We start from the raw sequence: 23,853 nt of genomic DNA, 5'->3' as shown, positions 1-23,853 counted from the left end.
GCTGCTACGTGGTGAGGGGAGAACGCAAAGACGTGGCTCTCAGAATAGAGATAGAAGCGTTATTTATTTCAGGGCCTCACGAGCATTTAGGAGGGGACACGTGGCCCCCCCTGCCCCCCCCCCCCCAGGTTGGTTGGGGCCGATGTAACGCAGCAGCGGGGCTGGGGGCCGCTCGATCACATCCTGACCAACAAAAGGCCGCAGGGCGGGGGGCACACGGACGCTGCCATCCTGGTGGAAGGAGGGGGTGGAAGGGGGGGGGAAGCATCAGTCTGCTGTGCTTCCCCTTCTTCCTCCCCCCCTCAAATCCAAATGAAGTAAAGCCCCTTCCACGCACCGGCTGTTGGTTGCACTCCAGAAGGGCGATGAGCAGCCGGGGGACGGCACAGGCGGTGCCGTTCACCTGGGGAAAGGAAGGAATGGGGAGGGGAGGGCAGAGGAGTTCAGGGGTCTCGTGGCCCCTCCCCCCCCCCATCCCCCCAGGGTGCAGGGGGGCTCAGCACCCACCGTGTGTGCGTGGTGCAGCTTCCCAGCCCCATCGCTGTACATGATGTTCAGCCGCCGGCTTTGGTAATCGGTGCAGTTGGAGGTGCTGGAGATCTTGGGGGAGGCAACATAGAGAACATAGAGACCCCCCCCCAAACAGCCACGGGGACCCCAGGTCTCAGCAATGGGAAGGGAAGGGGGGTGCAGCCCCCTCCTGGCTGCTCTCACCTCCCCATATTTGCCCCGTCCCGGCATCCAGGCTTCGATGTCAAACTTGCGGTACGCTGGGAGTCCCAGCTCCTGTGTGGGCATATCCAGGACACTGCGGGGTGGGGGGGGGATGGGGACTCCATTGGGACGTGGATTTGAGGGACAGGATCCAAACTGAGCCCCCCCTCCACCCCAACTGACCGGTAATGCAGCCCCAGCTCTGAAAAAATCTCCTTCTGCAGCGTGAGGAATTCATCCAGCATCATTTCGCTCTCGGCTCCGCTTTCTGCTGCCGTCACCCCAAACATCTCCACCTGTGAGTACAGGGTGGTCCCGAAAGCCCCCTCCCCATCTGCTGCCTTCCTGTATGCCCCACCTCCAGCTCCCCCATCCCACCTTGGTGAACTGGTGCACACGATAAAGGCCCCAGGGCTCTCGGCCCGTGTCGGTCTCTGCACGGTAACATGTGCTGGAGCAGACGATCCTGTGTTGGGGGGGGGGAGCAAGGAACGATCAGAAGACCCCCCACAAACACCCCCCACCCCCCTGCCCTCCATCCCATCCCCGCAGTTGCTGCTGCTGTACCTGATGGGCATGTCCTGCAGCCGCACCGCGTGGTCCATGAAGTAACCTGCAGGAGAAAAGGAGACAACTGAGGGGTCTGGGCACATTTTTGACCTCGTTCTGTCTTAATTATGACCTTTCCTGATAAGTCCCACTCTCATTTTGCCCCGTTCTGAACCGTTTATCCCAAGCTTTGTCCCGTTTCCTGTTTTTTTCCCCCATTTTGGAAATCGTGCCCTGTTTTTCACCTGCAATCCCCACCTCGGAGGTGCCAGCCAGGCACAGGTCCTCGAAGCGAGCCGGGTCGATGCAGTACACGGGAGATGGGGTGATGTTGGGCTGCATCCCACAGCCCTCCTGGGGGAAGGGGGGGGGGGACACACAGGGAAGTCACTTGGTGGTGAGGAGGACAGCAGGGACAGTGCAGGGACGGAGTGGCACTTACAAAGACGGCACCGCGCAGCAGATCAGGGACCGTCATGGGCAGGAAGCCCTGCAGTGCAGTGAGAGATGTGGGGGGCCGGGGGGGATCACGAGGCCCCACAGGTTGGCAGGAGGGACACAGGGTTCCCTTGGACTCGATTCCATACCTTGGGCACCAGTTTGGCCAGCACAAAGTTCACCAAGGCGTGCTGCAGCAGCGCGCCTGCCCCGCACAGGTAATAGGAGCGGTGACCTGAGATGTGTGACAGCCTCCTGCGGGGACACAGCCGTCACCAGGATGGAGGCGACATTGCAGTGAGTGAGCCCTGTGTCTGGGGAGGGACTCACCGCTGGCGGATGATGTCCAGCTCCTCACCCAGCTCCAGGTGGCCCTTAGGCTGGAAGTCGAATGCTGCAGGGACAGAGGGAGCCTTTCTAGCTGTGGGACCCCCCCTCCTGTTATCCACCCCACTCTGTGCTGCCCGTCCCTCCATCCCCATCCCCAGCTCGCCCCCACCTGGCTTCTCTCCCACCACCTCCAGCACGCGGGCCTGGCTCTCATCACCGACGGGCTGCAGGAGGAAGGGAAGCAGGGGCTGATCAGGACATCTGCAGCATCCCCCCCCCCCCTCCCCACGTTCCCCTGCTCACCACTGCCGGGTGGGTGCTGTTGGGCAGCTGCAAGGCATGCAGGTAGAAGCGTTCATCCAACGCTGCCTCCTCTGCCAGCAGTTCCCTCAGCTGCAGCCTCACCGCACGGCCCCGTTCCCGCTGCGCTGCGTATTCGGGGACCTGAAGGAATGGGGGACCACGTGGTGGCCACATCACCTCCCCAGCAACGTGGGGCTGGGGGGAATCCAGAGCAACCATCCTGAGGGTCTCACCGCATGCAGCGTGTCCTTGGCGTGGGTGGTCTGTGGGAAGGGAAAATGGGTGAGATGGGGGGACAGGGGGGAGGGGAGAGCATAGAGTACCGTAGTGCTCTATAAGGAGGGGGGGGGGGCTCACCACCAGGGCGTGCACTGCCAGCGCCACCTCCTCCTTCTCGGCCTCGAGTCGGGCGATGGCCGCACGCACCTCCTCCAGGCGGGCCCAGGTCTGCAGCTGTGGGCGGGGACTGTCACGAAACCCCGCCCCCAGCACGCTATAGGCTCCACCCCCTGCCCATAGACCCCCGCCCACGTAAACAGAACACGCCCCCGTGATGCTCCGCCAGCCCGGCCCACTACCACAGACCACGCCCCCAACCTTCAGCAGCCCCGCCCACTCCCACAAAGCCGCGCCCCCCAATGCTCAGCAGCTACACCCACAGGCCACGCCCCCCGCCTCTCCCGCTCACGATCTCACGCAGCTCGCCCTCCCTCAGCGGTCCTTTCCTCCGCTCCAGTTCCCGCGCGGCCTCCGCCGGGTGCGCACTCAGCGCCGCCATATCGAGCTGCGGCCGCGCGCTAAGCCCCTCCCGCACGTGCTCGTACAGTCGGCTCCGCTCCGCCCGACCCCGCGGAGCGGCTCCGGTTCCCGCTGAGCGCCGCCCGCGTGCTGCTACCGCCACAGCGCGCCGCGCCGCTGCTAGCGCCCTGGGCGCCGCCATCTTGGACAGTCCTCCAGAAGTGAGGGTGGTCACGTGGCGGAAGTGGAGACATTCGGCGGAAGTGGAGCCACGCCCACGCCCAAGATCCTTCCCCCCATCCCCCCCCGGGTGAGGACAGCACTTCGTAGCGTTCAGGGAACGCAGCACTTTAATAAACGTATAAGCAAGGATCCTTCGGCCGCGCTCACTTCTTTTTCTGCACGTGGGCGCAGTCGTACTTCCCCCGCACGATGGTCAGCTTCACCCCCGGCAGGTCCTGCGTGCGGCCGCCCTGCACCAGCACCACGTGGTGCTCCTGCAGGTTGTGGCCCTCGCCCGGCACGAAGCACACCACCTCCCGCCCGTTGCTCAGCCGCACCCGCACGCATTTCCTGTTGGCTGAGTTCGGCTTCTTGGGTTTGCGGATGAGGTTCCTCACCACCACCCCTTTCAGCTGCGGGCGGCCGAAGGTGGGACCCAGCTTGGGAGGCGGCGGCTTGGGCCGGCCTTTCCGGTGCATCTGGTTCAGCGTAGCCATGGCAGCGGTCGGCGGCGACCCGAAGACTGTAGGGATAAAAAGGGGCGGTCAGCGGCAGCGGGACGGCTCAGAGAGGACGGGGACCGGCGGTACGCACCGCAGCCGCGCAGCGAGGCTGCGGTCCTAAGTACAGCGCAGAGCGACATCCTGTGGGATGGACAGTCCTCCAGCCTCCTGCGGGGGACACGCGGTTAAAGCTCTCCGCACCGGGGCGCAAAGCGCGATCGCAGCGGCAATTCACACGGCCGGCATCTTACCGCTCTCCTCTGCGCCGTGCGGATTTTCCTCCGCGCAGTGATTGGTCAGCGCCAACGCCAATCTCGCTCAGCCTCCCTGCGATTGGTTGAGTTCTCCCACGTGCCCGCCCCCCTCTTGGGTGCTCGGCGGGACCAATAGCATTGAGGGGGCGGGGATTGTTGCAATGGAACGGTGGGCGGGGCTTGTTGCGAAGGGAACGGGGGCGGAGTGCGGCCCAGAGCGGCGGCCTTCCAACATGGCGGCGACCGAGTGAGAGGAGCGGCGCGTCCGGCGGGGGGGGCGGTGAGTGGGGCCTGAGGGGCCGGGGATACGGGAATATGTGGGCGAGGGTCTTCAGCTGGCTGTGCAGGGAAGGATTTGGGCCTCCTGAGGTTGGGGGTGGGGGCTGTGAGTGCTGTGAGTGCTGTGCTGTGGGCAGCCTGCGCCTGGAGGGGGTGTGGGTGAGTTATGGAGGCCCTGAGGGGAGCGGGGGGGAGGAGAGGAGGATAGGAGGGGGGAGGTAGAAGAGGACGGGGGGGAGGGTAAGAGGGGAGATGGGGGGGAGATAGGAGGAGATATGGAGGGGGGCAAGGATTGGGGGGTGGGGGGGAATAGAGGGGTTTTCTGTGTTTCTCTGGGTCCCCGCCCTCAAAAATGGCCCGAATTTGGGGATCTGTCCATCCGTGCAGGACTGGGTGGGAGCCCACAGGCGCAGCCAGCAGCCCTGGTTTGGGTTTGTGTCTTTTTGAAGCATCCCGAATAGCTGCGAATTGGGTTTGTGGAGCCTGGCGTTGGGGAAGGGGCAGAGCTGGGGGCTGTGGAGGATGTTTAAATATAAACCCCCAAATTGAGTTTGAGAGCTGGGCTGTGCAGAGGAAGTTTAAATAAACCCCGTTTGAGCAGCGGCCAAAGGATTCGGTTGTTTGCTGCCGGTTGCAAATGGCAGCCAATCCTGGCGGCTTTTGGAGGAAGTTTCCTAATTCCTGGTTCATTTCTAAACCTGGGGGATGTGTTTGTTGTCCCCTGGGCAGGTTTTGGGGGGGCCTTTTATAGGAGTTGGGTATGAACTGCTGGTTTGTGAAACGTGAGACTCTGTGGCCGCATCACCAGCGCCGTGCTGTTGTCTTTGGCTGACATTTCCAGCTTGTGTTCAGAAACATTGCTTGTATTCTGTTCTGCTGCAACACCACCCTGACTTTCCTAAACAAAGGTAATTAACCAGAACCATTTGGAAGCTGGAATAGCCTCAGAATTTTCCAGGGGAGGTACCAACAAGATAACGATTGCTGCCAGTTTAGGTTCTGTTTGCCCCCTCAGCTGAATGCAAACTCACGCTCTGCTCCCCCGTGTTGTTACAGCTCCCAGATGTTTTCCACATATCTTTATTTGCATCTGCAGGGGAGACATTTGTTTTGCTGGCAATTATCAAATGGGTCAGAAGGAAGCGGGCTGTACAAAAATAAAAACTCACCGAGTTTTGCTCTGGGCTTCTCACCGTCCTTTGTGCTGCTGTTGCTGCTGTGTTGCTTCTTCTGTTGATGTTTGGGCTTTGTGAGCTGGATCTCTGTGAGTCACCCAAGCGCTGAAACAGAGGTGAATTTGAGTGGACATGAAAGGGGACGTGAATCGCACCTCCATCCCTGGGGCAGTGGAGCAGCAGGACGGGAGAGGCAGTGCTTGGAGCACGGTGAGGTTCTTGCAAGGCCTTCCTTTGGCTCTGTGGTGTGGGTTTGATTCCTCAGCGCCCGACTTCTCAGATGAATGATTCCAGGCTGTGGGTGGCTGGTGGAGGGGAAAGAAAGAAGGAAGGAAGGAAGGTAGGAAGGAAGGAGGTGTAGCTTTGCATCCGAGGTGCAGCTCGTGGGGATGGAGCTTTCTATGCTCAAATTGGGCACCGCTGGATGCTGAGCAGTTCTGTGCACGCTGGGATGATGCCCGGTGCCTTCGTGCTCTGCTGCCTGTTTTCACTGCTCTGCCCTTGGACTGCAGCCCTGGGAGCTTTGCTTTTCTCCCTGTTTCTTCCTTTGGTGCACGTAACCAGGAGCCCGTTTCTGTCCTGCCTCTGAAGGCAGTGAAGTAAAGCAGAGCTGATGGCGTTGGTGCTGGGTGCCCCGTGGGATTCAGTTGTGCTGCACTGCAGGAGGACAAAGGACGCAGCCCTGGGAGGCCCACAGAAACCCCGGGGACGTTTGGCAGCTTCCACGCCGCCTAATTACAATCACACCGACCTTATTTAATACGAAGTGGTTTCTCCTGAGGCCAGCAGGGGAAGGGAAGAGGCCTCACCGTGTGCCTGGGAACGGAGCCGTGCTGGTTTGGGGTTTCAGAGGGAGCTCTGCCTGCCTCCGGTGCGGCTCGCGTTTCAGAGCAGCTTTCCCAGCTGGGCTGGTGCATCCTGGAGGATTTGCTGATTTTTTTTTCTTTATTAACGTTTTTGGGACGTAATGAGAATGTAATTCTTCAGAGCTGTGCTTGTTCTGCTCTTCCTTTTCCTACGTCGTGCGCTGAGAGCAAATAAACTGTAGGTTCTGTCAGTGGGGTGCAGGAGGGTGATGAGAAAATGGAAGGGGCTGAGATGTTTTGGTCTGTTAACTCTAAGGGGAGGCGCTGGGTTTGGCACTGTGGCTGTGGGGGTTTGGTTTGGTTTGGTTTCCCTTTTCCTACTGAAGACAAACGCTTCAAGTGTCAGCCATCCGAGGCGAACTCCTTGCTGTGGGGTTGGGGCAGCAGTGCCGGGTGCTGCGCTGAGCGTCTCCCATAGCTTCCTTCGTGGTCCTTAAGCATTGGGGAATGCAATCCACTGCCAGGTTGCATTAAAATCCTCGTTAGAGTCCCTTCCCTGCAGGGCTGCTGGGGCTCCGTTAGCACCTGCTGATCATCCGAAGCCTTGGGTCCCTTCCAGGGGGGCAGGCGATGTCCCCGCATGGCTTCTCCCTGCTGTGCATCGTCATCCTCTTGTTGTGAATGTCTGTTTTGAGCCCACTGGGTGCTAAGGGGGCAAGAGCAAGGCGATGGTTGTAGAAGCAGCAGGATTTGGGGTGCGGTGGGGGAATGCTGTTGGGTTTTGTCACCGTGCCCCGGCGCAGGGCTGCGTTCAGTGTTGTCTGTGCAGTGCAGAGCAGGAGCAGCGAGTGGCGAGGAGCCTCTGGCTGCTCAGCGCTCAGAATGGAGGCAGTGGGGGTGGATTGCGTGCAGTTCCTCCACCCCGGACCAAAGGTATCTCTGGTGCAACGCAGAACTTGTTTGTCTGACCTGCTGGAGGGGTTGGGTAACCCCTGCTGGGAGCGGGTGATGTTTCCGTGCTTCCTGTTCCAAAAAGGTGCCTGCGTGATGTTCCACGCTGCGATTAAATCGCTTATGCTGCCTGAACAGAGAAGCCCAAAAGGCGGCTACGAGCACCGATGCTGAAACGGCAGCCTTCTGGTTAGAAGCTCAATAGCGAGGTGGCTGGAGGGGCTCCGTTACTTTTGGGTCAGGGTTCTGCTGGAGCATTGCTGATGCCAGGCGGCAGCATCCCGTGGAGCGGTGCTGCGTGGCGCTGCCTGCAAGGGGCTCTGCGTGCCCCCAGTGCTGCGCGCTCACCGCTCGCCTCCGCTTTCTGCATGACTGCTTTCTGCTGCCCCGGGCTGCCATCCTCTCGCCCTTCCCACAGCGCTTCATCTGACACCATTGAGCTCCCAGTGGGAGACAGAATGAGAGAGGAGTAGTGAAGCAGCCTCTCGCTCAGGGAGAGGCGTGCAGGAGCCCATGGAACAGGCCAGCATCTCTCTGCCCGCGCTCGAGGACGCTGAGGGAGCCCTGCAGTCAGGGAGCTCCGCTGAGACGCCATCTATGCAGTCATTTTGCACCAAAGGGAGAAATGGGGTCTGCGGTGCTTCTGGTTGTGTCTCTGGAAACCGAGATAAGGGTAATTGGAGCTCAGGCTTCAAGGCACAAACGGTGTCTGTGGGAGCGGGGGGAGCAGCCCTTGTGCATGAGACGTCATCCCACGGGGATGAGGCTGAGAAATGCTCCTGGGCAGCCGGTGGCCACACTGGAGCCGTGGGGACAAGGTGAAAGGCTTTGTGCAGAACGTGCTGAGCATCGCAGATCCATTCCCCTGTTGTTTCTTCTTCTTCTTGCTGGTTTTGGGGTTTTTTTTGAGTGTGAAGGACTCCAATTCTTTCCGCCGTGATCCTTTAGCTCACGTCCACCCCACGCCGCGCTGTGATGCCGTGACTCTCCAGCACTTTTCCTCTGAAGGTCTCAGATCGAAGCCAGCGCTGTTAAAGCAGACTCCCGCGTGCCGGGCTGACGCTCCTCCTCACAAAGCAGAGCAGGAGGAGAACCAGGAATAGATCCCCAGCAACCTGTGTTAAGCCCTTCAGCACTGAGTCATCGCTGGGCAACCCTGCAGGCTGCTGCGTGGGCAGAAAAAGGGAAAATTGAAGTGAATTTCTCACTCCAAGCCTGAACTTTCTGGAAGAGCTTGGCAGAGGCCAGGCTGCAGGTCAGCTCGCAGGAATTTGGGGTGGCTGGACACAAACTGGTGTCTTTGGGGCACCCCAGCAGTGCAGGAGGCTCAGGGCGTTTCTGCAGGTTGAGAGATCGTCTGCTGATGGGAGAACAATTGGTGTGCAGCGATGCACGTGGCTCTGTTGGACCTCACGAGCTTCTCCTGGCCCTGCTGAACGGCATCCCATCCTTCAGCTGGGTCCACCCCACACTTCTGCACTCCTTTTGGACTTCTTTCCTGCCTGAGGACTCTGTTTGGATCCTCCCGGGGTTCCTCGGCCCGCCGGCTCCACGTGGCCCTGCCCAGCCTGGCAGCGTGGCATCTCTCTGCTCTTTGAAGGTTGTGCAAAGCCAGCCTGGCCAGTTCTACCACCCTGCTGGCAGGCTGAGCGCAGCAGCGCTGCGGTGAGCGTTGCGCCGTGCCGCTCTCAGCGTGACAAACTCCTGGTGGATGACGTCCCGTGGCTCCTCTGCCCCACTTCCACTCAGGTGTGCCTGTATGCCTGCTTCCATTGCTCCAGCAACGCAGGGCTCGCGTCCCAACTGCGGAGGGCACGGCGATGTCAAGGAAATGCCGTTTCCACTTCCACGGCGTGGCTGGGACGGAGCCCCGGCGCTGGGATCCCTTCTGGTTGCGCTGCTGGGCTGCAGTCAGGGCGTGTGTGAGCTCGGAGCTGTGGCTCCCACAGCCTGAAACCACATGAGATCTTTACTGCCAAATCAAATGCGATAGCTGAGCCTGCAGCCTTGCATTACGCAGTCTTGGGGGGGCTGGGAGTGAAGGCTTTGAGAGCCGGTGTCTGTTTGCGTTTTGAAGCTGGGCCGCGTGCAGCAGGAGGAAGGAGAGCAGCAGGACGTCAGTGGTGGGGCTGAGGTCCTTCGAGCTGAGCTCTGGGTGCAGCTGCCTGGGGACTGAGGCCACGCTGGGTTTGTCTGCGAGGCGAGGGCCGGCAGGATGTGCTTCTGCTAATTGTGTTAAAGCCCCGAAAGATACGAGGGTAGAAACTTCCTTTGATGCGCTTTTATCTTCCTGTGAATTAATTAGCGCGTTTCACAAGCCTCTGAAATTGCTGCTGGGGGCTCTTTGTGCTCTTGGCAGCCGAGCAGAACAGCTGGTGGATTTCTGTAGTCACGGCAGCTTTTGACGGCTGGAAATGGGAGGTGTTGAAGCTGCTGCTTGTTCTGCACCAGGGAAACAACTTGCCAGAAGGGCAGATGAGTTTTGCCCCTTAGACGGGGAAGAGACGCAGCAGCTCCAACTCGTTCCCACATCAGCGTTCTGCCCAGCTCTCCGCTGCTCTTTCCCCCTTCCCTGAAAGATAAGAAAGCTGTGAATGCTGTAACGCAGCCTCGTTTGCTTCATGAGGGCTCGGGGACCCCGGGTGGGCGATGCCAGCACCAAGGGCGACGCCACCTGGCTGCTGCAGGCGCCGAGGCGACGCTGGCGGAGGTTTGCTCTCATCTGCCCGTCTTTTTTTTCCATCTCTTTCTCTCATGATTCCAGGAAAGCTTCCCAGTGCTGCTTAGCAGCGTAGCAAAGCTGCTGTAGATATTTTGGTCCCCGAACGCTCTGCAAAAGAACAAGGAAGAGGAAAATGAGGACGAATGGGAAGTGAGCAATCTAGTTGTAAGCTGCTAGGTGATTAACATTCACAGCCCTGCTTTTTTTCTTGCGTGTTTCCCCCTCCGTGCTTGTAAAAGGCATTTAAATAAGAATGGAGCTGGGACCTCTTGGAGATGCTGTTGGGCTGTGCTGGGTGCAGCAGGGCTCGCAGCTGCCCTGATCTGCTTTCCCTGTCCCATTCGCCACCTGCTGCCTTCGCTCCCGTGCTGCCCCTGAGTTGGGCCAATTGCCCATGGGGGCTGCTGGGGGCGAGAAGTTCATTTGCAAGACGTGCCAACTAATTGGGCCGACTCGAGAGTGTTTCCTCTGAGCAAAATCAGAGAGGAGAGAATGGAAACGTGCACCCTCACATCAGAGCCTTGATTTCCAGCTGGAGATCCTCGCATCGGGGGCTGCTCGGTTCCTTCTGCCCACCCCATGGGATCACACAGCTCACGCTGCTTCTCCTTAGCAAGCAGCACGCTGCTCGTCTGCGTGGAAAACAGATGAAGAGGCAGAGCTTTGAGCTGTGATCCTCGCCCTCAGGAGAGGCTTACAGCCCTCGGGGAGCCCTGGTGAGCGTCCTGCTGTCCCCCCAGCAGGTTCTGGGGCTGCTGTTCCTGAGCCAGAGCTCTTACTGCCAGCTGAACTTGCCAGGAGAGGAGTCAGCGCTTCTGGCCACATCCAGCCCCTGCTCTCAGGGTGGGTGAGGGACCTGGAAGTGGATAAGGAACACCCACATGAGCAGAGACTCTCCGGAAAGGCCGCTGGCTTCCCACCTTCCCCTCTCCGTCCTTCCCTGTTTCCACGGCCGGGGCACTTTGACTGGCTGCTTTGTTTCAAATGTTGCTGCCTCATTGGCTCCCGGCTCAAATCTCCTCTATTCCTGCTCCACTTCTTACAAGCTTCGCTGTTAACCCCTGCGAGCCTCAGCAGCTGCTGATCACAGCTCCTCTCCTCCTTCCCTCCCTCCTCGCTTGCCAACGGATCCTCGCAGCGTGGGTGAGCGCAGCCGGAGCCACTTCCAGCCCTGGGAAATGGTAACGGCAGCACGGCGCGGAGGTGGGCGCCTGCAGGGAGGTGGTGTGGAGCTGGGAGGAACCCGTTCTCTGGGTGGCTCGCCTTGGAGCAAGGCTCACGGCACCAGGAAGCGGCGCGGGGCCTGGCACGGCTTCACCCCCTGCTTCCCTGCCGTCCCGGTGCCGTGCTGAGGATGCAGGGGAGCAAAGCTGGTCTGTCCCCGTGCCAGCACAAACCCAGTTCCAGCAGGCAAGAAGGGGGGGACGGTGAGAGCCCATCTGCAGGGCTCAGGATGTCCCAGTCCTGCCTGGCTCCAGAGGCGCTGCGAAGTTTGCGGAGTCGGGAGCACAGCTGTGGCTGCTGGCCCCAAACCGCCGTTCTGTGCTGCTGTTCCTCAGCCCTGCGTCCTCCTGCCCCACTCAGAGTTCTTTCTGCTGCAGTTTTCCTTCCTTCTTCCCCCTCTGGCTTGCAGGAAGCAGGGTGGTGATGGTGAGTAATGCGGAGTCTTGGCTGATATATTTTGTTAATGAGTTTCAGGCAGGGTTTGGCAGGGGGTGAGCACTGAGGGGAGGCTGCTCGGAGGAAGTTTCTTTGCTTTTCAAGCCCGGGCGAGGCTGACTGTGCTGGAAACGTGCAGAGCAATGGGGCACCACTCTCCACCTTGCTGTGGAGCAGGTTGTTTGCCCTCCAATCTGCTGAGCTGGCTTTTGGAGGCAGCAAGCAGTTCTGGCTGATGCGAGCAGGGTGGTGGTGTTTGTATGGGAGGCAGAGCCTGAGGCTGCTTGGTTTGAGCCCGTAAGAAAAAGGGGGCGATTCCTCTCGGACCGAGGTGGGGGTGAAGCTGAGACTCACATCTGCGCTGCTCTGGAATTGGACTTTACAAAAGGAATCTTTGGAGCAGCCTTCCTGCTCCGCTGCGCAGAGGAAGGACGCGGTGCCAGGGGAGCACGGCGACCCCATGGGAAGCGCAGGGTGGTGGGGTGTCCCTGGGTGCCTGCACCGCGCGTCCAGGGACCCCTTGAGCCCCCTTAAAACACCCCTGTGGGCAGTCAGGGCTGTGAGGTTTGTTGCGCTCCTTTCCCACTCGGTTTGCATTTAACTGAGATCCGTTTGGAGCAGCTCAGAGCAGATCTGGGCAGCGGAGCTGTGCCCAACCTGAGGCTCTCCCTGATGCTTGTGGTGCAGAGTCCTGCACCAACTCCCTGCACAGACACGGAATGCTTGGAGGAGAGGGAAGCGTGCTGGGGGAAATGGGTGCTTGTGGGCTCCTCCTCAATCTTTCTGTCACTGTTTTTTCACTTCTGAAAGGTAAGAGTGAGCTCCCAAGCCCTGATAGCGTAAGGCTGGGGAGCTTGCCAGCAGTGGGGAATATTCTGCTCTATTTTAGTTTACTCCTGGCTGCCAGAAGCGTTCGTTAATGGCTGACTAATTAAACAAAGCTGAGATAAAGGGAATGTGACCTGGGTTTGGACAGGGCTGAGGAATGTGCAGAGCTCCAGGAGAGGCAGAGGGGTGGATTTTAACCCTTTCCCTTCGCCGTGGCCGGCTGAAAAGCTGCTGATGTGTTGGACTGAGGGGTGGGGGTGACAGCGAGGGTCCTCCAGCCGTGCCTCTTTGTGTTTCTGTTCTGCTGCCAATCCAGAAAGAGTTCAGTGACTTCAGGCTCAGCTTGGAGGTTGGTTGCGATCAGTAGCTGAGTCCCACTGTGTTCACTTTCCCTCTGCCTGCAGCCTGGCAACGACCACCCTGAGAGGCGCCCTTTGGCTCCATATCATCCAGACGTGGCTCCTTTCCCCATGGTGCCACACAGGGTTCCTTGAAGGGGGGCTTCCATGGGGAAGGAGCGCTCAGGAAGTTTTCCAGGGTGGAATTTTGGAGCAGGTGCTCCGAGGATCAAGGGAAGATGCTGGGACTTCTGCAGAAAGGCAGCGTGACGCGTGCAGGTGGCAGCAAGCAGGAAGCAGAGCGAAGCAGGCGCACGCACACAGCCTGGATGGCTGCAGCCAGCAATGCCTGGGGGGTGAAGTTTCCCCCACCCAGCAATCTGGGCTGAAGCTGCGTGCGGCCATTCGAGCTTCGATCGGCCTCGCCTGCTGGGATAAAACTTCATCAAGGTAACGAGAACAGCCTGACAGGGAGGTTTGTTTGCAGCGCAGCTCACACCCAGCTGCCTGCCCCTGAGGAATGCTTGGCGTGGTTCAGGATCTGGCCCCGTGGCGCTGGCAAATATGTGGAGCGCGGCCGCGTCGGCTCACAGCGGCCTCTGGAGGAGCGAAATGCGGGATGGGGGAGGGCACAAATACCCCAATTTATGCAAGAATGGGCTGGGGTGAAGGCTTTCCCCTTCCCCAGGTGCAGGAGGAGTTATTAGGATTTTATAGGAGCAGGAACTGGGAAGGAGAAGCTCAGACTGAGCGAGGAAGGGAGTGTTGGTGCGGTGCTGCAGCGAGGCGGGTGGCCGGGGCTGGGATTTCCTGCCTGCAGGAAGAGATTGGCTTTGGGGCCACTAATTTTGCACCGAGCGGTGTGAAGGAAGCTGAATCGGGAGACTAAAATGGGAGGAAAAGGCCACAATTGTACCAGAAAGCAATGAAAGCAGTAGAGGGGACCGAAATCAGAGCCGGCCACGCTGGCAGGACGGGTTGGGTCAGCGTGGGATGGCATTGCTGCCACAGCTTGAGGGAGCAGAGGGTTAAACAAACAAAGCGTGGCCTGAAATGCTGAAGCTGCCTGTGTTTGTTTGATTCTGCTGCCTCCTGTCCAGATCCTTTGTGGGAGGGGGGGGGTTCTTCCTTCAGCTCTGACTGACAAACAAACAGAACTGGTTTTTCCTCCACTGAGATGGCAGGGCTGGATGTGGGAGATGCACTCTGCTGGTTTGTCCCTGCAAAGCAGCTGGTGCTCACCAGACCCTCCTGTCCCTCCTCACCTATCCTGGATCTTCTGAGCGCTTTTTCCTCTCAATGTGCTGAAACCCAAGTTGTTTCTACAGTGAAAATGCCGACCTCTGCGCTGGTGTGGTTTTGGGGAAGCCCAGAGCATCCAAGTGCAGCGTCGGGATGCGCTGCCAGCAGATCCCAGCAGCAGATCCTGGCAGCAAGAAGCTGCAGCCCAGCAGTAGGAGCTGCCCTCAGCTTCCACCAGCAGCGCCTGGCTGGGAGCCCTTTGCCCGTCCCTGTGCTCGGTGCTGGAGGTGTGAGGACGGGGCTTTGCTCCTTGCACAGCACTGCACAGCTCTGAGCTGCACGAGGATGTGGCTGTGCTCCGGGTGCTGGGGATCACGGCCTGGTTTTGAAGGAAAGCAAGCAAATCGGGGCTGGCTTTACGGTGCTGGGACACTTGTCCTGGTGTTTGGCTCTGGACGGTGCTGTGAGCTGCGTCCAGGGAAAACGCAGAGTTTAAGGCTGTTGGCAGTTTGAGGGCTGCATTAGCAGCAGTCTGAGTGTCCATCCTTTCCCCTTGGTTCTGTGTGGTGTTTTCACAGTGGTCTGGTGGGTCCAATCTTGTCCTGTTCCTCTTTGCAGAGTCGGTGTAAGCAGAAGGAGAGGCCAGCAGCCAGGCAGAGCATGCCACCGAGAGCACAGCAAAGAAATAGAGAAAAGCTGGTAGGGTTTTCTCCCCTGACTTAGGTCTTGTGCTGCACTTGGCACCGAGGACTTGCTCTGAGCATCCTGTATCCGTGCTCAGTATGGTCCAATATCAGGTGATGAGGGCACCAGTGCTGCTGGTCACGCTGTCCTTGTTCCCCCAGGCTGAGCTCTGGAGGAGTGGGAGCACAGCTGTGATCAGGGCTGAGCTCGCATCAACTTCAGTGCGTGCCCTGCTGCGGCTCTCCGTAGAGCTGTTGATTTTGGGAAAGGTTTGCCAGGACTCTGAGCTCCTGCTGAGCAGCATCAACATTGTACCTCAGAGCCTGGAAGGATGCGGGCGTTCCGCTGGTGTAAACAAGCCCCCATTGTGCAAAGCTGTGGTGTTTACACCAGGAGAAACGGCTCTGGGGTCCGCCTTGGGGCCAGGCTTCCTCTGCAGCTTTGTTCTGTGCTTGCCTTGGGGCTGAGGCCCTGCTGCCCCACGCAGGTGCTCATGGTTTCCAACCTTGTGATTCTATGATCTCCCCCAGGCCTTCAGGGGCAGCTGCTGGACCCCCCTGAGCCCAGAGGCAGCCACGGGGTTTGGTGGGCGCTCCTCCATCCATCGCCACTGCGCGGCCTTGGTTTCTGAGGAGGTATTTGCGCTGCGTTCCGCAGTGCTGCTGGGGGCACAAGCATTTCCTGACCTTCAAACGCATTCCTACCACGTACCGTGGGATGAGTCCACCTCCAATTGCTGCTGGTTCGTCTGCTCCTTTTTCCCTCAGTGCCATGTCAGCAGCGCTCAGCTCGGAGCTGTGGCTGCAGAGCCACAGGAACGCAGCTCTGAATCTGGGGGGATCCCTGAGCGTTGAGCTCAGCTGGAAGGATCTCCTCCCATCCCCCAGCCACAGCTTTCTGCACCAACCATACAATTTCTGGGCTCCTCATCGTGGCCGTCTTCACCCCAGGATACCATGAAATGCATTCAGCTGTGGCTGGTCTCAATCAGAACTGCTGTGCCAGGAATGAGCAGCACCTCTTGGAGTTCTCTTGCTTTTGCCGATGGTTTTTGAAAGTCAAATCGAAAGCAGCTCTCCCTGCAGTGTTCACCACTGAGATGAAGGAATTGAGATCTGTGAGCAGCACAGACTGTAGCTGAGTGGTGGCTGCTTGGTCTCTTTTCCGGGCACAGCTCTGCGGAGGAAAGCCATGCAACTGTCAGGCCTTGAATTTGGTACCGAAGCCACGCTGATCACATTGCTAAGCTTGGTTTCAGCAGCCTTGGTAGATGTTTAAATGCCTGAGCGAACAGTGTTTTCCTGCTAGGACAGCACACCTGCGTGCCCAGCTCTTTGCAGGCCAACCTGTTTCACTCAGAAGCTTTTCCAGCTCCTGAGATACTGCCTGGAGAACCTGCCCTGCTCACGGCTGCAGTTCTGGATGGCTCTGTGGCTGCAGTGCCTCCAAGAAGCAGCACCAGTTCTGCAGCCTGCGAAGCCCCGACACAGGAAGGGTGAAAGCTCGTGTGTGTGGGCAGAGTAAAGCCAGGGAAGCTGGCCAAGGCCACGGGCTGGTGGCCAGGGTGAGCCTTGAGCCCTGGCTTTGCTCAGGCTTGCCCCTTCTTGGAGCTCCATGTTGTGCCCTGGGCTCCATGCCTGTGGGATGGGCAGAGAGCTGCTCCAGTTTGGGGAGCATCAGGGCACAGATTGTCTGCTACTCCCCGCTGCTGGAGAGTGGAAGAGGGCAGGATCCTGGTGAGCAATTGGTAACGTGGGGCAGCTCAGGGGCTCGTGGCCGTTGCCTGGGTGTCACGGGGCTGCCTGGGCTCACGCTTGCTGCCAGGCTGCTCCTCGCTTTGCACTTTGAGGTCTGGAGAAGACTCCGGCTTGTGTAACTGTGGGAGGCTTCTGCTGTGATTTTAAATTCAGAAGCCTTGCATCAAAGCTGGCTGAGCAAAGGGAGAGGAGGGAAGGCGCTGCAAGAGCAGCAACGTGCCTGCAAGAGCGGGGCTCAGGGGGCAAATGATGTCCTGGATGCGGAGCGGCCCAGGTGCAAGCTGCACAGGATTGCCACAGGCAGGAAGTCAGGTGTGGCCAAACCAATGCTCCTCAGCTCAGCAGAGGACGGCAGCCCTCAGCTTGCATCATCACAGCGCTGGCAGTGGGAGGAGGAACCGAGTCCATCGTCTGGGCACACAGGGACAGAGGGACGTGGGCTGAGGCTGAGGCCAGCATTTCTTCTGTGCTGTACGGAGCCCTCGACCGCCCCGGTTGCGATTGCTGCTGTGCCATTGCATCACTTACAGGTAGAGACAGAGCGGGCTGAGGCTGTGAGCAGGGAAAGCTCCTCAAGGCTTTTAGTCTAGAGCCCAATCACAGAATCACCCGGGTTGGAAGGGACCTCAAGGATCACGTAGTTCCAACCCCCCTGCCCAGCAGGGCCACCAAACATCCACATTCAGATCAGGTTGCCCAGGACCCCGTCCAACCTGGCCTTGAACACATCCAGGGATGGGGCATCCACAACCTCCCTGGGCAGCCCGTTCCAGGCCCAACCGCTCTCCTTGTGAAGAACTTCCCCCTAACATCCAACCTCAATCTTCCCTCCTTCAAATTGGATCCATTTCCCCTCGTCCTGCTGTTGTCAGCCCTTTGGAAGAGTTTTACTCCCCTCCTGGGTGCCCAAATGCAGCTTGAAATAAAAACCAACAGCCAAAATGGGGGAAGAGCAGCTGACAAAGGGAGCAGCGCGCCCGGTGCGAGGGCTGGGCCGGATCGAGGTGTTTCCTTCTTGGCAAGCGATGCTTTCCCCGGAGAGCGCGGTCAGTTCCTGAAGAAGGGATGCTTGTTTTACAGCCCTCGCCACCTCCGTCCTCGTGCACACCTCACTCTGCCCTCCCTCTGTCCCCTCAGGTCTGCTAAGCGCTCCAACCATGTTCAGCAAGAAGAAGAAACGCATTGAGATCTCGGCGCCCTCCAACTTCGAGCACCGCGTCCACACCGGCTACGACCAGCAGGAGCAGAAGTTCACGGGGCTGCCGCGGCAATGGCAGGGCATCATCGAGGAGTCTGCCAAGAGGCCCAAGCCCCTGGTGGACCCCGTGTGTATCACAGCCATCCAGCACGGCTCACAGAAGGTAAGCGGCTCTGCGACGTGCTGAGGGGAGCGGTTGAGGGCTGAGGGGTGATGGAACCGTTTTGGGAGGTGTTTGTGCCCCCTCCCAGGGCTGCCACGGAGCAGGTAAGCTGGCCGTTAGGTTCCTGAAGCCTTTCAGCGTGCTCCACAACCTACTGCTTTTTCGTGTACCCCCTCCTGCCCACGTGGGAGGAAGATAAGTGCAGAGCAAAGCTTCTCCCCTTCCTCGCCCCGTTGCGTTCTGCTGAACGCTGGCAAAAAAACATGCCAGGGGAAAACATGACCAGAGCTGTGCCTGTCCCTTCCCACCGCATCCTCTCCCTTTGCCTGTTTCCCCAAACCACCCTTATGTCATCATTTTAAGTCTGGCTCGTCTGCTTGCCTCGGTTGAGGAAACCCACGCCGCCTCTGGTGTTCCTCTGCCTTCACCCTCCCTACGTCCCTGACTCTGCTCCCTTCTGCTCTGCCTGGCTGCTCTCTGTCGGTGATCAGAAAAGGCACCGACCCTGTTGGGGCCATGCTGTGCCCCCCGCTTGGGTGAGATGGACTTTGGCAGGAGTCAGGAAGAAATCCCGATGGCTTGAACTGCAGGAGGGGAGTTAGGGCACGGTGCTGTCCATGCGAGGGCTTCTGCTTTGCGGATGATCCTGGCAGCAATCCCCTTTGCTCAGTCTCACTCAGGCCGAGCTCAAAAGTCAGCACCAGCCAGAGGAGGGGATGGGCAGTGAAGCCTTGTTTGGGCTGAGGAGCTGATGGCTTCCAGAAGGAGAAGGGCTTGCAAACATGCAGTGCGGTGGTTGGGCTGTGGTGCTGCTGAGCAGCATGGAATCGTGGAGTTCTTTGCTATGAGAGCAGTGAGGTGCTGAACAGCTGCTCAGAGGCTGTGATGCCCCGTCCATCCCTGGAGGTGTTCAAGATCAGGTTGGATGGGGCCCTGGGCAGCCTGGTTTGGCATTAAACGTGGAGGTTGATGGCCCTGCGTGTGGCAGGGGGTTGGAGTTTTGTGACCCTTGAGGTCCCTTCCTACCCTGGCCATTCTGTGATTCCGTGGAGAAAAGATTGGCACATCCTTCCTGGAGACCTTGGAGATGATGCAAAGCCCAGGCAGCGCAGTAACTCTCTTTTAATACCCTTCTGCCTCCCCTCTAGCTGGTAGCAGAGCTCGGCTGTGATAGCAGAGGAGCGGGGCCCCAGCAGGAGTTTTGCTGTGTTGGCCCCCAGCCAGGCTTCTGCTGGGAGTGAAATCTGCTGCCGCTGCGTGGTTTCTGATGATCACGTCTGTGGCCAAACAAAGCCCCCTGCGCTCCGGGTCCTGACCAGGTGCCTCAAGGCAGAGCCAGAACTCACAGCAGCCCCCCGGGACCCTTCCCCACGAGTCCCTGCTGACGGGGCTCAGCCTGGCATTGGCCCGTATGGGAGGAGAGAGACAGCTGGGTCTGATTCCCGCTCTGTTTCCTACCTCCTGGAGGGGCTCGGGACAGCATGGGCAGACCCCTGAGGCTGTGGGGACGCCGGAGCTGCCTTCTTCCTGGCCTCCAACATCCCCGTCTGGTGCGGATCCCGTGGGCCACCTCCTATTAACGGTGCTCTGTTCGTCGTGTGTCAGCGGAGATCCCATCCCTCCCCTCGTCCCGTCTGTGTGAGCCGCCCCCTGCCCCCGTCACCACCAGGCATTTCATTTTTATTTTTGTTTTATTTTCTTTCATTTTTTTTGTTTGTTTGTTTGTTTCTTTTCGTTCTGTTTCGTGTTCCGTGTTCCTGTCTACCTCTCGTCCCGCGTCCTGCACAAAGACCATCGTACGGGGCACCAAAGCCGCCAAGGACGGCTCGCTGACCTGGCTGCTGGATGAATTTGAGAACATGTCCGTGTCCCGTTCCAATTCTCTGCGCAGGGACAGCCCCCCTTTCCCACCCCGGCGTGACCAGCTCTGCCAGGAGAACGGCCTTGCCGAGGATTTTGGCCGCAGCAAGGACAAGAGCTGCCCCGCACCCCGTGGCGAGCCCGAGCGGGGCAAGGAGCGACCCCGCGAGCGGGACCCGCAGCGGCCCCGAGGCCAGGAGCCCGGCCCCAGAACCGGCGGTCGCCCACCCCCTCCCGAGTACCCCAAGCCCCCCCCTGAACGGGACGGCCCCGCCGACAGGGACTGCGGCGAGCGGGACGAGCGCGTGGTGCGACGGGAGCGCGCCGAGCCCTGCGACAAGCGGCCCAAATCCACCTACGGCAACGGCAGCAGCCCTCAGTCCCCCCGTGACAAACGCCCGCTCTCCGGGCCCAATATCCGGACTCCCAACATCCCCGTGTCCGAAGGGGTGATGAAGACTGCCCAGCAGACGGGACGACCCTTTAATACCTACCCACGGGCTGAGACCGACCCCGTCCGGGGCGCAGGTGCACAGGTAAAGGCTCCTCCGCTCCCCCCGCTCTGAGCCGCTCCGCTTAGCAGAGATCTCTCCTTCCCCCGAGCCTCGGGGGGCTCTCCTCACTCTGCCTGGCCTCCGCCTCCTACAACTGCAGCCTCTCTGCTCCGCTTCCTAAGCCAGCGCCAGCTGAACGGCCTCCTTCGCTTCACTTACGACTGTGTTGAAGACCACGGCACTGCGGGGGCTGCGTCTGTTCTGTGCTTTCCTCCCCGGGGCTGTGCCACGGCTCCTCGCGCTCTCCTCTTTCCTCTCTGGTCTCCGAAGCGGCCGCCTGTGTTCATCTATCCCCATTCCTCGCTGTCCCTGCTCCTTCAAACCCATCTGATGCAATTCGTTCCTCCGACGCCGTCCAGCTCCGCTAAGGCCTGGACGCGGTGGCGTCGTCGGTGCTTTGGGGCCAGCAGCAACGTTCCGCACCATCCCTCGTGGCTCTGACGGCCCTCTTCTCTTTTTTGCAGGCTGAACCCCGGCCGGGCCGGCCTCAGGAGGCAGCACCCAACGGGCCAGCAAGCAGCGCCGCCGGCTCCTCCCGAGCCCAGCCCCCCGGCCCACCCCGCTCCAAGGTCCCTGAGCCCCCCGCTGGCCTCACCCCACACGCCTCCGAGCCCCACCTGGCCCGTCCTCCACAGCCCGGCCCCCCACCCCCTGCCGTCGGCCCCCAGCAGCCCCGCTCACCCCAGCGAGAGCCCCAACGCGTCTCCCACGAACAATTCCGGGCAGCTCTGCAGATGGTGGTGGATCCGGGAGACCCACGCACCTATCTGGACAACTTCATCAAAATAGGGGAGGGATCCACCGGCATCGTTTGCATCGCCACGGTGAAGAGCAGCGGCAAGCTGGTGGCTGTCAAGAAGATGGACCTGCGCAAGCAGCAGCGGCGCGAGCTGCTCTTCAATGAGGTACAGGCAGCGGAGCCCTGGGGTGCCTACGGGTGTCAGATACAGCTGCTTTGGGATGGGAGCTGGGGCTGCCACTCATGGAGTTTTGCGCCGGGAGCTTTGTTTCTCCCCGTGGCTCTTCTCGCTGTTGCGGAGAAGGGCCGATTACCGCTGCCCATCCACGAGCCCCTTTGCCCACCCCACCAAACCCAGCCCTGTGAGATGGGCACCGCCGAGCTCACCTCGCTCTGCCCGCAGGTGGTGATCATGCGGGACTACCAGCACGAGAACGTGGTGGAGATGTACAACAGCTACCTGGTGGGCGACGAGCTGTGGGTGGTGATGGAGTTCCTGGAGGGCGGCGCGCTGACCGACATCGTGACGCACACCCGGTACGAACCTGGGCCCCCCGGCCCCTCTCGGCCCCCTGGCCGCCCCCCCCCTGACCCTCTGCCTCCCGCAGGATGAACGAGGAGCAGATCGCAGCCGTCTGCCTGGCCGTGCTGAAGGCGTTGTCTGTGCTGCACGCGCAGGGCGTCATCCACCGCGACATCAAGAGTGACTCCATCCTGCTGACGCACGACGGCAGAGTAAGTGGCACTGCCACGGTGTGGCCCCTCTGCAACTGCTGCTCCCCTGCCCTGACCTCGTCAGGGTCTCATCAGGAAGTCTGCATGGGATCAGCCGGGTGGCAAACGCCGTCGGAGGGGCTCTTATATTAAGTTTGGCACCTGTGCAGCGCCGTGCCTCCTCAGGGCGCCCCAAGTGCTGGGCTTTGAGCCTCAACCAGAGGCCGCTCTGAGCCCCCAAATCTTTCTCTGGAGTTCCCTCAGTTTCCTGGAGGTGCCAAAACACCACCAGGAAACACCAGCGACACAAACACCGAAGGCACTGTGGTCGGAGGCGGACCGACTTCTTACGTGGTCTAACAGGACCAGGGGAGTGGTTTTAAACGGGAAGAGGAGAAATTGGGTTAGAAATCGGTAGGAGGAAACCTTTTCCTCAGTGTGATGAGGCTGAGGCACAGCTGCCCAGAGAAGCTGTGGGTGCTCCATCCCTCTGGGTGCCTGAGGCCAGCAATGGGGCCCTGGGCAGCCTGAGCTCCTAGGAAGAAGCGTGCAGCTCGCAGCACGGGTTGGGGCTGGGGGTGCTTTGGGATCCCTCGCAACCCAACCCTTCCAGGATTCCGTGCTTCTGTGATCTCTGGGATCCTTTCCAACCATTCTGTGCTTCACGCTTCTGATCACACGGGAGCCAGAGAAGCTTTTCGAGGCTTTGAGGCTCTTTGAGATGGATCTGCAGCCTGATGTGCAGCCTCACAGAGGGGTTGTGAGGCGACCTGGAGAAGCTCCCGGGACGGGGCTGATCCCGGAAGGCAGCGCTGAGAACGGAGCATCCCTGCCTGGTGCTGGGGGCAGCACAGCGTTCTCACGAGCCGCCTTCTCCGGCCTCCAGGTGAAACTCTCTGATTTTGGGTTTTGTGCCCAAGTGAACAAGGAGGTGCCGCGGCGGAAGTCGCTGGTGGGGACCCCGTATTGGATGGCACCGGAGCTCATCTCTCGCTTGCCCTACGGCCCAGAGGTGAGCCTGCGGTGCAGGGGGGCTCTAGGGGATGCAGGGAGGGGGAGGGGGATGTCAGCCCACCCACAAGCCCCACAAACGTCCGTCCTCCCCTGTGCAGGTGGATATCTGGTCCCTGGGTGTGATGGTGATCGAGATGGTCGATGGGGAGCCGCCGTATTTTAACGAGCCGCCGTTAAAGGCCATGAAAATGATCCGAGACAATCTGCCCCCCAAACTGAAAAACGTGCACAAGGTAAAGGGGGGGGGTTGGCTGGGCGGCTGCAATTGGGCAGCCTCGCTCAAAGCCCCCCGCCTGATCCCCCCCCTCCTGTCCGCTCTGCCCCTCAGGTCTCCCCCTCTCTCAAGGGCTTCCTGGACCGCATGCTGGTGCGGGACCCGGTGCAGAGGGCCACGGCCAACGAACTCTTGAAGCACCCCTTCCTGGGCAAGGCGGGCCCCCCCTCCTGCATCGTGCCCCTCATGCGCCAGAACCGCATGCGGTGAGGAGCCCCGCCGCCGTCCTCACCGTCGCCTCTTAACTGGATTTGTGACTGTGCCGCTACTGTGGGGGCACTGGGGGGGTCCTGGCCCCCCACGCCGTACTACTGAGTCGGGAGCTGGCGGGGGACGGCGGTGCGGCCGCGCGATGGCACCGGCCCTGTCCCCGATCCTTCCCTGCAGAGGCTTGGGGACGGGGGGCTTTTTCCTGACCGCTCGGGATCTGCTGTTACGGCCACCCTGGGATCCCTTTGGGCCATCTCAGCTCAGTCCCCGTTTCCCCCCATTTTTTGTTTTGTTTTCCCCTCTTCAATCTTTTTCTATCCTTTTCTGGCCCTGTGCCCTGCAGGAGGGCCGTGTCCAGTTCCCCCCCAGCCCAACACTACAGCCCCACGGCCACACTACTGATCTGGGTGTCCCCCCCCCCCTCATCCCAACACTTTTTTTTTTTTTTCCTCTGTTTGTTTCTGTCTTGTTTTTTAAACAAAGCTATTTATATTGTCGTTTTGTAACGCCACAGCGCTGGAGTGCCCCAGGGTTGCTATGGGGCCCCCTGGAGAGATTACACGTGTCCTTTTGGAGAGCGCCGTGTCCCACTGTGGTTTTTGGGCAGGGTGGCGGGGGCGCCGTGGGGCGGTGGG

General features: G+C 60.1%; 3 protein-coding genes and 1 long non-coding RNA gene across 10 annotated transcripts; 1 reads left to right on the top strand and 3 right to left on the bottom strand.

Annotated features, from left to right (window-relative positions):
* Positions 1-45: 45 nt before the first annotated feature.
* SARS2 (seryl-tRNA synthetase 2, mitochondrial) lies at positions 46-3,317 on the bottom strand. Of its 2 annotated transcripts, XM_052667687.1 has the most exons (16): positions 3,023-3,316; positions 2,692-2,787; positions 2,568-2,597; positions 2,335-2,475; positions 2,201-2,255; positions 2,032-2,095; positions 1,851-1,956; positions 1,706-1,753; positions 1,509-1,617; positions 1,282-1,327; positions 1,093-1,180; positions 898-1,010; positions 715-808; positions 508-600; positions 338-403; positions 46-231 (listed from the first exon to the last, which is right to left on the bottom strand). In XM_052667687.1, the coding sequence occupies exons 1-16, from the start codon at positions 3,272-3,274 to the stop codon at positions 64-66; spliced, it is 1,569 nt and encodes a 522-aa protein (XP_052523647.1). In that variant the 5' UTR covers positions 3,275-3,316; the 3' UTR covers positions 46-63. The 2 variants fall into 2 exon arrangements, with proteins under 2 accessions (XP_052523647.1, XP_052523654.1); XM_052667694.1 differs by lacking the exon at positions 46-231 and having other exon boundaries at positions 715-786; positions 3,023-3,317.
* An 87-nt stretch (positions 3,318-3,404) lies between these two features.
* Positions 3,405-4,098, bottom strand: MRPS12 (mitochondrial ribosomal protein S12). The gene is made up of 2 exons (XM_052668205.1): positions 3,889-4,098; positions 3,405-3,817 (listed from the first exon to the last, which is right to left on the bottom strand). The coding sequence occupies exons 1-2, from the start codon at positions 3,935-3,937 to the stop codon at positions 3,459-3,461; spliced, it is 408 nt and encodes a 135-aa protein (XP_052524165.1). The 5' UTR covers positions 3,938-4,098; the 3' UTR covers positions 3,405-3,458.
* Positions 4,099-4,219: 121 nt separating this feature from the next.
* On the top strand, positions 4,220-23,795 carry PAK4 (p21 (RAC1) activated kinase 4). Of its 6 annotated transcripts, none has more exons than XM_052667580.1 (9): positions 4,220-4,331; positions 17,630-17,853; positions 19,644-20,249; positions 20,732-21,172; positions 21,410-21,543; positions 21,615-21,741; positions 22,607-22,732; positions 22,833-22,967; positions 23,063-23,795. In XM_052667580.1, exons 2-9 carry the CDS (start codon positions 17,650-17,652, stop codon positions 23,216-23,218), a joined length of 1,929 nt encoding a protein of 642 aa, XP_052523540.1. In that variant the 5' UTR covers positions 4,220-4,331; positions 17,630-17,649; the 3' UTR covers positions 23,219-23,795. The 6 variants fall into 6 exon arrangements, with proteins under 6 accessions (XP_052523540.1, XP_052523549.1, XP_052523558.1 ...); XM_052667589.1 differs by lacking the exon at positions 4,220-4,331 and adding an exon at positions 7,584-11,165; XM_052667598.1 differs by lacking the exon at positions 4,220-4,331 and adding an exon at positions 11,184-11,634.
* LOC128073398 (uncharacterized) lies at positions 5,028-5,595 on the bottom strand. The gene is made up of 2 exons (XR_008202704.1): positions 5,500-5,595; positions 5,028-5,420 (listed from the first exon to the last, which is right to left on the bottom strand). It is a non-coding gene; the product is annotated as an uncharacterized LOC128073398 (long non-coding RNA).
* Positions 23,796-23,853: the final 58 nt, after the last annotated feature.

The sequence above is a fragment of the Tympanuchus pallidicinctus genome, unplaced genomic scaffold, assembly GCF_026119805.1.
Source record: "Tympanuchus pallidicinctus isolate F22 unplaced genomic scaffold, pur_lepc_1.0 scaffold101, whole genome shotgun sequence".
Classification (NCBI taxonomy): Eukaryota; Metazoa; Chordata; class Aves; order Galliformes; family Phasianidae; genus Tympanuchus; species Tympanuchus pallidicinctus.
Note: the sequence above shows the minus strand (reverse complement) of the source record. Positions and strands in the feature narration are given on the sequence as shown.

Excerpts from the sequence above, each read along its gene's own strand:
- SARS2 (XM_052667687.1), bottom strand. The coding sequence starts at position 3,274 with ATGGCGGCGCCCAGGGCGCTAGCAGCGGCGCGGCGCGCTGTGGCGGTA. Across the intron at positions 2,788-3,022 it reads AGGGCGAGCTGCGTGAGATC|CTGCAGACCTGGGCCCGCCT; the intron begins GTGAGCGGGAGA and ends CCCCGCCCACAG. Across the intron at positions 1,754-1,850 it reads TGGCCAAACTGGTGCCCAAG|GGCTTCCTGCCCATGACGGT; the intron begins GTATGGAATCGA and ends ACTGCACTGCAG.
- MRPS12 (XM_052668205.1), bottom strand. The coding sequence starts at position 3,937 with ATGTCGCTCTGCGCTGTACTTAGGACCGCAGCCTCGCTGCGCGGCTGC. Across the intron at positions 3,818-3,888 it reads AGCCTCGCTGCGCGGCTGCG|TCTTCGGGTCGCCGCCGACC; the intron begins GTGCGTACCGCC and ends TTATCCCTACAG.
- PAK4 (XM_052667572.1), top strand. The coding sequence starts at position 17,403 with ATGCAGCTTGAAATAAAAACCAACAGCCAAAATGGGGGAAGAGCAGCT. Across the intron at positions 17,854-19,643 it reads TCCAGCACGGCTCACAGAAG|ACCATCGTACGGGGCACCAA; the intron begins GTAAGCGGCTCT and ends TCCTGCACAAAG. Across the intron at positions 22,733-22,832 it reads GCTTGCCCTACGGCCCAGAG|GTGGATATCTGGTCCCTGGG; the intron begins GTGAGCCTGCGG and ends TCCCCTGTGCAG.